Here is a 12194-nt window from a genome sequence, read left to right as displayed (position 1 = left end):
GCTGTGTTTATCAATAATTCAATCTTCTTCATTCATGTTGTTTAGTCGCTCAGTCACGTGCGACTCTTTGCAACCCCACGGACTGTAGCCCACCAGGCTCCTCTATCCATGGGATTTCCCAGGCAAGAATACTGGAGTGGGTTGCCATTTCCTCCTTCAGGGGATCTTCCCAACCCAGGGATTGAACCCATATCTCACTGCATTGGCAGGCAGATTCTTTACCACTGAGCCACCAGGGGAGAGGGCAGGAAAAGGAAGCTGGAAGTGCTACTCAAAAAATCCCACAGATAGTCCAGCCTCTTCCCAGGCTCTCTCACTGCTAATTTCACCAGAGCTTTTGAAAAACAAAAAAAAATTTTTTTTTTGACTGTGCAGTGCAGCATGAGGGATCTTAGGTCCCTGACCAAGGATTGAACCCACATCCCCTACAGTGGAATCACAGAGTCTTAACCATTGGACCACCATAGAAGTCCCTTGAAAACCTCTTGACACCTCTCGATGGTCTGAGGAACTTGCACAACTACCTCCATTCCTTTCCCCTTAAATCCCTCCTTCTGGTGTCCCTCAGGCCAGAGACACTTGGAATCTCCCAAGTCATACATACCCTAAATTGCACAGATAAATCAACGTGAAAAGAAATCAAAAGGAGATTGATTCATTCATCCAGTAGGTACTGCGTGCCTACGGTGTGCCAGGCACTGTGCTGGGTAGAATAACATCAATAATGATTCCTGTCCCCAGACTGCTTCATTTCTTAGCAATCAAGAAGAGATTGACAGAAATGATAAGTATATGATCACAAAATGATTTACATAAAAAGTAGGGGAGAGGATGCTGTGTTTGAGATGGGGAGAGGATGCTGTGTTTGGGATGGGGAGAGGTGACATTTGGTTGAGAGCACACACATGGGACACGATGGCCCCAGGAGGTGAGGGCTGGGGGAAGCCGGGGCAGGGAGCAGCCCTGCAGAGCCTGAATCCCCCTGCAAACTGGATTTCACAGGACACAACGTGCTCCAAGTTTACAATGAAGCCACTGCAGGGACTCCAGGCAAGGAGGAACACAGTCCAATTTATATTTTTAAAAAGATCACATGGGCCGCTGCTGTGTGGAGACGGGATTACAAAGGCCAGGAAGTTAGAACAGAGAAGGGAAAGGCTGTGGCACATTTCTGTCGGTAGCTGTAGGGATCTATATCCTGGATGATGAATTACATGTTCAGAAACTGCTTTTGTTCTCCCTCATTTGCACATTCGTTTTGAATGGCTGTTATTACATACAGACATGTAAAGATTATTACAGATTAAAGGCAATATCATCTCATTCTAATGCACTGCCAAGTTTTCCAGGAAATGCCTCAGAGACAGAATTTCAACTTTTAGTTGATTTATCAGAAACTTGAATATGGGGTAAACATTGAATGTGAGAAGCAACCGTGGTAGTGTTACATTTTTATTGAAAAAATGGCAGTTCTGTGGGATATCTGTTTGGAAATTTCATCATTTAATAATTGAAATGTGATAATAAAACTATATTACAAGAAAAAAAAATCACCCTACTCCCTGCACCCTGGGTCCTGTGGGTACTGTTCAGTGTCATTTTAGGGGAAGCTTTAAAACCACAGTCTTATAAAGAACAGACTCATGGTTGTTAAGGGGGAGCAGGGGTTGGGGAAGGATGGAGTAGAAGGTTGGGGTTAGCAGATGAAAGCTGTTATGTATAGGATGGATAGACAAAAAGGTCCTACTGTAGAGCACAGGGAACTATATTCAATATCCTACCTAAAACATACTGGAAAAGAATATGAAAAAGAATGTGTATTTATATATATATATATACACATATATATATAATTGAATCACTTTGTTGTACAGAAGAAACTAACACTTAACTATACTTAACAAAATCAACTATACTTAATAAAAATAATAATAAAAAGAGCACACAGTCTTTGTCAGCGAGATAAAAAGGAACTTTCCAAATTTGGATGAGACTATCTGACTTTGGTTGCTGCCAGGCAGGCTAGGGCTGGGGCGTCAGGCCCCCGGGTCTGCAGCCAGAAACAATTGAACGTGCTCAAATCAGGCATATTTACTCTGCAGAACTGGCTGTGAGGCTGTTGCTGACTCTGTGTGTGGTAAGCACCCAGGAGCAATGGTTTACCTGTTAATGTTTGTCCAGTGCACCAATATCACCCACGCTTCCTGGTTTCTGAATCCTGCTTGAAGCACGGACTCCCTCTGCTCAAGCTCCTAGTGCAAGTGGCAGCCAGGAGGCATGTTTCCTAGCGGGGGCTGGAACACTGACCGGGCTCTGGGTTGGTCCTGCCATGGGCCACGCCCCTTCATCTCCTTAAGCTGGTTTCTGTGCTAGAAAGCAAGCTGGTGAAGGAAGTGACAGCTGATACCTCAGATGGAGTCACCATGCACTCTCTAAATAATGGCTGTGAAAGGCCCAGTTCACATCAGTTCAGTTCAGTCACTCAGTCATGTCCAACTCTTTGCGACCCCATGAATCGCAGCACGCCAGGCCTCCCTGTCCATCACCAGCTCCCGGAGTTCACCCAAACTCATGTCCATTGAGCCGGTGATGCCATCCAGCCGTCTCATCCTCTGTTGTCCCCTTCTCCTCTTGCCCCCAATCCTTCCCGGCATCAGGGTCTTTTCCAATGAGTCAACTCTTCGCATGAGGTGGCCAAAGTATTGGAGTTTCAGTTTCAGCATCAGTCCTTCCAATGAACACCCAGGACTGATCTCCTTTAGGATGGACTGGTTGGATCTCCTTGCAGTCCAAGGGACTCTCAAGAGTCTTCTCCAACACCACAGTTGAGAAGTGTAAACCCTGCACTAATACTAGGCCCTCTTTCAGTATAGCGTTGGGGCTTCCCTTGTGGCTCAGCTGGTAAAGAATTCACCTGCAGTGAGGGAGACCTGGGTCTGACCCCTGGGTTGGGAAGATCCCCCAAGGAAGGGAAAGGCTACCCACTCCAGTATTCTGGCCTGGAGAATTCCATAGACTGTATAGTCCATGGGGTCTCAAAGAGTTGGACACAACCGAGCGACTTTCAGTTTCACTTATTATCATGTTAGTTATTGAATAAGTGGTAGCCTCTGCTGACTGCCTACTATCAAGAGATGTCAGGCCCAGGGCGGGGGACTCCGTCTTTACAGTAACACAGATCTTAGTAAAGTCACACTTCGTTTTCCATGGATTGCTTATCCATCAGCCTTAATTACACAGAACATAACCAAGAATCCTCAAACAGCTAAAAAGATGTGATGAGATCCATGCCAGGACTGTTGGCCAAATGTGTCCTTCAAGAAAGACTCAGTTTACAAAGGACATGGTGTAGTTCAGAGGTCAACAAACTTTTCTATAAGGGGCCAGATAATAAACAGTTTAGGCTTTGATTGTCACACAGTGTCTATTGCAAATATACCACTCTGCCACTTTAGTGCAAAAGCAGCCATAGGCAATGGGCAGGTGTAGCTATGGCCTTTTTTTTTTTTAATAGTTGGTTTATAGTATCTTGTTAGTTTTTGTGTATAGCAAATGATTCAGTTACAACTACATATTTTTTCTTTTTCATATTCTTTTCCATATGGGACTCACAATTTCTTTTTTTTCTAATTTCTTTCTCTTTTTTCTTCGCACATCACCAGGAATGCGGGATCCTAGCTTCCTGAGCAGAGATCAAACCTGTGTCCCCCTGTGCTGGAAGGGCAGAGCCCCAACCAGAATGAGCTATGCTCTAGTAAAATTTCATTTACAAAAACAGAATTGGCTCAAGGGCCAGAGTTTGCCAACAGAGTTTAAAAACTGGAATCTGAATATCTGAGAGCAGGTTTGTAAATGCAGTTCCTTAAAAGTCCTACCCTGAACCCCAGCTCCTCCACAACCTCACATTGCCATCAGTTCTCATTATGTTTCCGATCTGACCCCAATAATTATGTTAATAATAGCAAACATTTAGACTTACACTGTGCCAGGCCCTTTTCTAAGCACTTTACATACCTTACCCAAATTAAATCAATGAAGAAACCCTATTGTCGTCATTCCCATGAAAAACGAAGCCAAGTCAAGTTAAGCAACTTACCTTGGGGTGTAGAGGCAGGATTTGAACCCTGCCATCTGGCTCCACATCAGTGTTCTTGACCACTATGCCCTACTGCCTGGCAGGTACCAACTGTACATGTCAGGATGACAGATGACTAGGCAGGTACTGGGCTTTCTACCTCCTCGAAGAGTCCACTGTTGACCATGGGCTTGCCCCACTCGAAGGGGTCAGGCACCAGAGACTGGCAGGAGCAACACTTTGCCATTGTGCTTAGTAAGTAAGTAAGTACTTACTAAGTAAGACTGGGGGGGAAGTAAGACTGGGGGGCTGGTGGAATGAGTAACTAGCATGGGTAAAAAGTAACATGAGAGCTGGCAGCCTGACAGGAGGAGCAGGAAGGCCAAAGTAAAGAGGAAAAAGGAATTATTTATTCACGGACTGGCCAACTACTCAGGGCCAAGCACTCTCCACAACCCCAAACATCCCAAGGCCTTATGCTTTGATCAACCTCACGTGGGTATCACCGAGGGGCTTGTGTGAAATGCAGGATCTCGGCCCTGCCCCAGAAGGTCTGAATCAGAGTGAGCATCTACTACAAGGTCTCATGTGGTTCCCTTGCACTCAAGGCTGAGAAGCCCTGCCCTACACGGCAGTTGTTACCGCTCCCATTTCCCGGGTCACGCACCTAAGGCTCGAAGAGGTTAATTACTTCCCACATTGGTGAACTGCAGGCTTATGTCTGAACTCCAGCTTGTTGTTTAGGGGCTATGCCTATTTCTTGGAGGGGCTCAAAGCAAGTTCTTCAAGACATTTACTTCAGCAGCAAATGTGTATCAAGAAGTAATACAAATATCATGGTATGTAACATGTTGACCTACCATCAATAGAAAAATTGATGTGGATCAATATATGCAATTGTGCTCAGGATGAATTGTTAAGAAACATGAAAATGAAAAATTCAGTTAAGCAAGTTTCAATGACTTAATTTCTACAATTTTCAAAATCTCTTACTTTTAAGAAACTACCTTAGTTTTTACTCCCTGATGACTTAAGGTAACAGGAAGCTGAAGGACTCTGAATTCAGAAACACAGGACAGATGTCCCTCTTTCTAGGCACAAGTATTAGCTGATGACAATGACCAGACTGCCCCAGAGATAGATGAGGACAATCTAAATCTGTGGGTTCTTGGGCTAAGAAACAGGTTTGTACTTGGGATCAGGCTTTTGCAATCTCATGTGATGCTAAGGGTCTTGAGTAATGATGCTTTCTAAGTGGGCGTCTTTGGGATTCTGGACTCAGGACAGCCAGGTCCTCTCTCTCCCAGTCACCTCTCCACTATGTATTATAACATCAGGAGAGGACCAAAGGGTAACTCCACCATGAATTAGGGAAGAGCTGAAGAGTTAGCCCACTCCTCCTTTGCCTGTATTTTTAACAACAAGGAACAGAAACAACCCAGAATACTACAAGGGAACACAATGAGATAGAGACGTATGATCCAGAAAAAGAAAGCTTCCAGGACTTCCTTCGTGGCCCAGTAGGTAAGAATCTGCCTGCCAATGCTGGGGACACAGGTTCGATCCCTGGCCAAGGAAGATTCCACTTGCCAAGGGGCAATTAAGCCCATGTTCCACAACTACTGAGCCTGCACTCTAAAGTCCGAGAGCCGCAACTACTGGATCATTGCACCTACAGCCTGTGCTCTGCAATGAGAAGCCACTACAGTGAGAAGTCCGTGCACCACAACTAGAGAGCAGCCCCTGTTTGCCGCAACCAGAGAAATGCCCACATACAGCGGCAAAGACCCAGCGCAACCAATAAATAAATAAATGAAATTTAAAACTGCACACGCTCAAGCACACACACACACAAAGAAAGCTTCCAGGAACTCTAGCAGCTACTTTCTCTTTGTCTCCAGGCTGCATGGGTGGTGTCTTCCTGTCTGCCTTCCTACCTGCCCCCCAGCCCCCCCACCCTTCACCCCCAACCCCTGCCAAGGCACCCCACGGCTCTCACAGTGGGACCTCTCCCCCACTGTGGTTCTGCCCCCGTCATCCTCTCGACAGCACCCTCTCCCTTTCTAAACTGGTCCTGCTTCCTCCTCGCTGGCCTCCTGGAAGGCTTCTGCCTTGGCCTCATCACAACACTGGACACATTCTTTCAATTTCTGTCCCCATGGCTCACTGCCCCTCTAATTTCCAATGTCAAGTGAAGAATCCCATGGATCCAGTGTGGCTTTCTGAGCCAGAGTCAGGGCAGCCCACTACTGAAGAGCCTTGGGGCTGCCTCAGGCCAGAGGACAATTCCCCGGGCCAATCATCCCAGGGTGGAGGGCTGATGGGGTAGCATTCCCTAATCACATGCCTCAGAAGGTGGGGAGTATGTGGAGTAGGAGTAATAGCCTCGCAGCTATCTTCAGAGTTTCAGTGAGTCTAGAATCTCAGGGTGAGCAAGGACCTCCTGAGTCATCGGGTCCAAACCAGTGCCTGCCCACAAGCACTCACTGCAGTCCCCAACCGCCCAGGATTGACGGCGTCACTTCCCTTCTCAGCAATGCTGGGTGGGAGGAGAGAAAGGGACAAGGGATGGGAAAAAAATTCACTGACCTTCCTGCTGAAGTCAGTGTTGAACACGACTCTGGAAACATGACTGTAATAACACTGCACTTAAAGGGTGTGTCTGATTTCTATGAACATCCACTAGGCACTACAGGATGGGGAAGATTTGAAAGAGGAAGCTAAGTTCTCATATACTGTGCTGTGTTCAAAAGCCTGAGAGGATATCCTGAATTTATGTGAAAACTTTAGGGTATTTTTCATCTTTTGGCGCCTTTCGCCTCAAAGAATGTTGGGTAGTTATAATGCATTAAAATGGAAACAATGTCCCAGATTTTTGGCACTCAAATTCTAAAGTAGACACACTGCTACTCCATCTTTTGTAATACTTCCAGCACATGGGAGGTCAGGTACCCTGTGGAGTTTTGGAGGAATTTCCAAATCACACCCCAAATCTCTTGGCCAACATGGGTAGTAGTTTAGGATTCTGATTGGCATCACGGAAATCATCCTTTTAGTGGCAGTATTACTTTGTCCAAGGTGCCTGAAAAGCTTTCAGAACCAATTGACTGTTTTGTTTTTCTAGGGCTAGATGGCTCAGTCATGTTTGACTCTTTGCGACCCCACGGATTGTAGCTCGCCAGGCTCCTCTGTCCATGGGATTCTCTGGGCAAGAATACTGGATACTGGAGGGGGCTGCCAGGCCTTTCTCCAGGGGAATCTTCCCACCCAGAGATTGAACCCGTGTCTCCTGAGTTTCCTGCATTGGCAGTTGAATTTTTTTTTTTTTTAACCACTGAGTCACATGGGGTCGCTAAGAGTTGGACACGACTGAGCGATTTCACTTTGACTTTTCACTTTCATGCATTGGAGAAGGAAATGGCAACCCACTCCAGTATTCTTGCCTGGAGAGTCCCAGGGATGGGGGAGCCTGGTGGGCTGCCGTCTATGGGGTCGCACAGAGTCGGACACGACTGAAGCGACTTAGCAGCAGAAGCAGCAGCTGGGAAGACCCTTGTGAAACTGAAAAAGCTGCCAGAAGCACCTAGGAGGAAGCACTGGGGTCCAAAACCAATGTAGTTTCAAGTCCACGTGGACATACACACAACCTGTTTTTTGAGCAGGTACAGGAGGGGGAAGGGAGTTACTTTTTTTTTTTTTTTTAAGAGCTCAAGTCTTACTAAAATCAGCTTTGAAAGTCTTAAAACTAATACTACAATCCACTTATTTTACAATGAAGCAGAGAATGACAACATCCAATGTGCACTTTTAAACCCAAGTTCACCTGAATGGCAGCTGAAAAATGCCCGATTCAGAAGGGGCTGATTTTGACACAAAGGAAACAAAGATGTATACATTCAGGGGAACACCTTAAGTAACCACTTACAATCTCAGCTGATTTTATTTTACTTGAGAGGAGAACACATGGAATAATATATTAGAAAATAAATCTTGTTAACCAGCCCTAGTTTCTCAACCTCGGCACTACTGACATTTTGTGCCAGGTAATTCTTTGCTGTGGGGCTGTTCTGTGCACTCTTGGGTGGTTCAGCAGCATCCCTGACCTCTACCCAGTAGACGCCAGGGGTCCCTACCCTCTGCCAAGACAACCAAAATTGTTCCTAGACATTGCCCGATGTCCCCACCGGAGAACCACTGTACTAAACCAAAGCAGGATTCTAGCTGTTTACAGCAAAGGCAGTTATCTGGAAATAAATTAGCTTCCCTGGAAATAGGCTGATGTGTTGTCCCTTCCACATAGTTAGCACTTAGAACTGAAGAGGGGGTGTAGTGCTTTCCCTTTTCTGAACACGAGGTCAGATAACCAAGAGCAAGTGAATCTTCTTTGCATACATCACGTGTGCTCCCTCAGCGGTCAGACTCCCTGATCATTCCAGAAAGCGAATAACTTTTATGTTTAGGAAGACACATATTTTCCAAGTCCTGGAGACTGTTCTGTCTTGTACAAACATATCTTCCAAAAAAACTCGCAACATCTACATGCTAAGAAAGACTTTCCTTTGCATGCCATGTGGACAGGTCACACCCCCAATCCATTTCTCTTTTTTTATCGTATTTTTTTCAGATGGGACCTGGAAATCACCCAGGAGAACCAAGGGGCCCCCAAGGGCCCAACAATCCAATGTTCTTGGAAAACTTGGCTAAGCCTGTGGCCAAGAATGCTGCTTCAACCAAGATGTCCTCAAGTAAACTGTCTGCCGTCAGCCCAGGCAGGTATCTCCCTTCCCTGGTTAGTTGACTACTGACCACACTAGTGACCAAAGCCAAGAGGATGTGAGGGCCAACGCCCTCCCCAGGCAAAGGGAGCTGCCTCCCCTTACGAACCATTTCACAGAAGGCACAGGAAATGAGTCACTTGGCAAAGGGTCTCCCTGTGCAATGCCTTGCTCCAGAGATGCATGCAGCCTCTGAGGGGCCCGGGCTTCCAGGAGCAAGCCTAGGATGGGAGAGGAGCCGACACATGTCACTTTCAACATGCAAAGGATGAGGGGCCCTGTGGGGCAGCCACCGTACAGATGAGCAGGTATAGCTTTGATCAGACACCCAAATACCCATCGGCCCAAATCCCTGCATGCTCTTGTTTATTTCTAAGCAGACCCTGTTAAGCTGTGGGCACTTGGCTTGATTACTCCCTGGATCAAAGCTGAATTAAATTACACGGCAAGTTTCTTTTGAGAGCGAGAGGCACGCACACAGGCCGACTCACTTTCCAGAAGCTGTCCACTTTGCCGTACACGAGTGACTGGTTCTGCCTCTTGATTTCGTTGATGTGGTGGATGTCGCTGGAGTTCAAGTGCTGCTCGACCACAAAGCCCAGGAAGCTGTTGTCTGGAGTGTGAGCTGGTGTGGAGAGGACGGGACATGGCAGTTAAAATTCAATCAGCAGGAACAAACACCAACCATTACCAATTTCACTCAAGCTGTCGCGAGCATAATTAAATGTTTCCATGTTACCTCGTTCTTTCTTTACCTGGGAAGGGGTTCAAGGGAGTGGCCTGCTCCCACCCAGCCCCAACTCCACCTTCACAGAGAACTAATTCTCTCCAGGATGGATTAACCCAAGCCCAACCCTGCTTTTCTCAGTGGAAAGTCCATCTGTTTAAAAACCATTCAGCTGCAAACTCCCCCCCCATCCTGTCTCCTCAGCACAAAGACACTGGCTCCTGACAGAAATGCCCTCATCCAGGTTATACCAACTAGTGGCTGGAAACCTGGAGGGAGCGGGGCTGAGTCCACCATCCTCAATAAGGTCAGCAGACCCTGCACGCTCTCCTTCAACTCCAGGTGTACTCACTGTCCAGTGAACCAGGCAACATCACCCTCACTCTGCACCGCCTCTAAGAATCATTCACTAATGAAAGATGTAATTCTGAATGGATGGATGGAACGAAGACAGAATAAAAGGTGAAGCTCACCGGGCTGTGAACCACTTCTGAAAAGCCAACCAACCTAAGAAAGCATGTCTAGTCTCCAAGATAGACAACTCTGAAAGAGAAAAGGCATGTTCCTCTGGATCATTCATCATTTGAATTCTACAACTTCTCTATTTTTTTTTTCATTTATTTATTCTTTTCTTTTTTGGGCCACACCACGTGTGGGATAATCTTAGTTCCCCAACCAGGTATCAAACCCTGCATTGGAAGTGCAGAGTCTTAACCACTGGACTGCTAAAGAAGTCCCTAAAACTTCTCTGTTTTAACACCTGACAAAGAGAGAAAGCAAGCCCATACCCTTCACAAACATTTATCTCTCATGTCCATAATTTTAAAAAGGAATTTCACCAGAAGGCAACCATCAGAAAACAGTCTCTCTCGAGGAAACAGAGACCCTTCTCTCCTCTCCAAACATCTGGCCACAGAACCCTGCAGAAGATGACAACCCAGCAGAGGCCCCACCACAGGAAAAGCAACTGCTTGGCTTGACTTTGACCTGAACATAACTAAAAATAACTTAAATGGAGAGAGACTGAATATTTAATAAAATCTACACAGCGACGCTCCCACCGTATTTGGTCACAGGTGGGTGGCTGACAACCCACAACCGGAGGCGGAAGTTGCTTCCCCTGTCTTGCTTTGGTTTTCCCAGGAGTTTCCCAGGCAGGAAGAGGGCACAGAAGCCCTTTAAGATGCTCCAGGGACCTGAAGGCCTGGGTCCCCCTCAGGCACCCGCAAGAAGATGAACGAGGGAGCTGGGCAGAGAGCCCTGAGCCGTGGACGTGAAGAAGCTGCATAAATACTTGTGATCACCAGCCTGTCTCCTAGGCTGCTGCTTAATGGGGGTGACAGAACGAGGAGATAATAGGGTTGTGACTGGGGAGTTGTGTGCGGTCTGGCCAATCTGTTATTTCATTTCTGCGTTTTTGAACAAGTGCCCAGAGGCAATGGCAATGGCTGCAGTTGGCTGGAAAGTAAATTACTGAATAAATTCTACTGCCAACAAGAGGCAATGGTCGCTTTTTTATTTCTCCCCCTTTTGGAAGAGCTGGCGAGGAGGGGGTTTGATAGGGTTTAGGGGAGGGGCAGAGAGCCTGTGTGCATTTGAAATGTTGATAAGGCAGTTTAAAAAAAAAATCTCTTTCTAAAACTTTTGATTCTTTGTAGAAATTCTGAAATAGAATCTGATGCTTTAAACTTTGAAATTGTGGTTTTGTCTTCAGAAAATTTATGTGGTGACTAAGCTCCATGCTTTAGATATTTGTTTCTGCAGTTCCATTATCTAATTTCTAGGTGGGCCTGTTTTAAAAAATGAAATAATCTAGCATCTAAAACACTTAACAGGTTAGAAAAATAGATCAGGTACTAAGGTGCTTTCAAAAAGAAAATGATCATCAAGACCCAAGAAGAAAAAAAAAAATTGTTTGTTTATATTTCTGTGTCAAAGATTCCCCATAGCTTAAACAATAAGAGGGAGGGAAAGTAAACAACCTACTCAAAAAAACGTGTGGGGAATGGTGGGCCTTTACTATTTTATGACTGGCCATTTGGTATTAAACTAACTTGGACACTGTATGAGGAAATAATTACACACACAAGTTCTCCTCTGAAGTTTTCATCCACACACCTTACTTCAACTCTTCTCCTGTCCCCACTATAAACTTGGGGACTGACAATCTGCAGGATCCATTTAAGCAGCTCAGGTGAGACTTAAGGAGAAATAAGGTAGCACTTACAAACACACTGCCACACTTCACGAGCGCCAGGCAGATTGGCCATGTCTCTTTCCAGGCCACAGTGGACCTGTCCCGGGACACTGAGAGTCTGCAACATGAGCAGATGCTCGCCTGAGATTTGCCCGGCAGGGGACTTGGAAGTAACCACAGAGCAGGTATGCCTGGCCTCCAAGGAGCTGGGTGTCTGCCTGGTGACAAGCCCTTCAAGAGACTCCATCTGACACAAGCCTCCTTCCTGAAGCCGAGTATAGTAAACCACAAGCCACAAGAGCAGGCTGATGGATCTGCAAGGACCTTTCTGTGGAGACCTACCCTCAGGCCAAGCTTTGTTTTTTTGCTTTGCTTTCAGAAGGGAACACAAACTTCAGCTGTGTTGGGAGGGGTTCAAAG

The 12194-nt window shown here is 46.2% G+C and overlaps 1 protein-coding gene across 4 annotated transcripts in view; it reads right to left on the bottom strand.

The window, feature by feature from the left end:
- Positions 1 to 12194, bottom strand: part of MGAT5 (alpha-1,6-mannosylglycoprotein 6-beta-N-acetylglucosaminyltransferase) — a 399290-nt gene that overhangs the window by 104974 nt on the left and 282122 nt on the right. For all 4 annotated transcript variants that reach the window (XM_070389588.1, XM_070389598.1, XM_070389571.1 and 1 more), the window contains one exon: positions 9342 to 9475. In XM_070389588.1, the coding sequence (XP_070245689.1) occupies positions 9342 to 9475 (134 nt within the window). The remainder of the gene's footprint in view (positions 1 to 9341; positions 9476 to 12194) is intronic.

The sequence above is a fragment of the Bos mutus genome, chromosome 2, assembly GCF_027580195.1.
Source record: "Bos mutus isolate GX-2022 chromosome 2, NWIPB_WYAK_1.1, whole genome shotgun sequence".
NCBI lineage: Eukaryota > Metazoa > Chordata > Mammalia > Artiodactyla > Bovidae > Bos > Bos mutus.
This window is presented reverse-complemented; position numbering and strand designations above follow the sequence as displayed.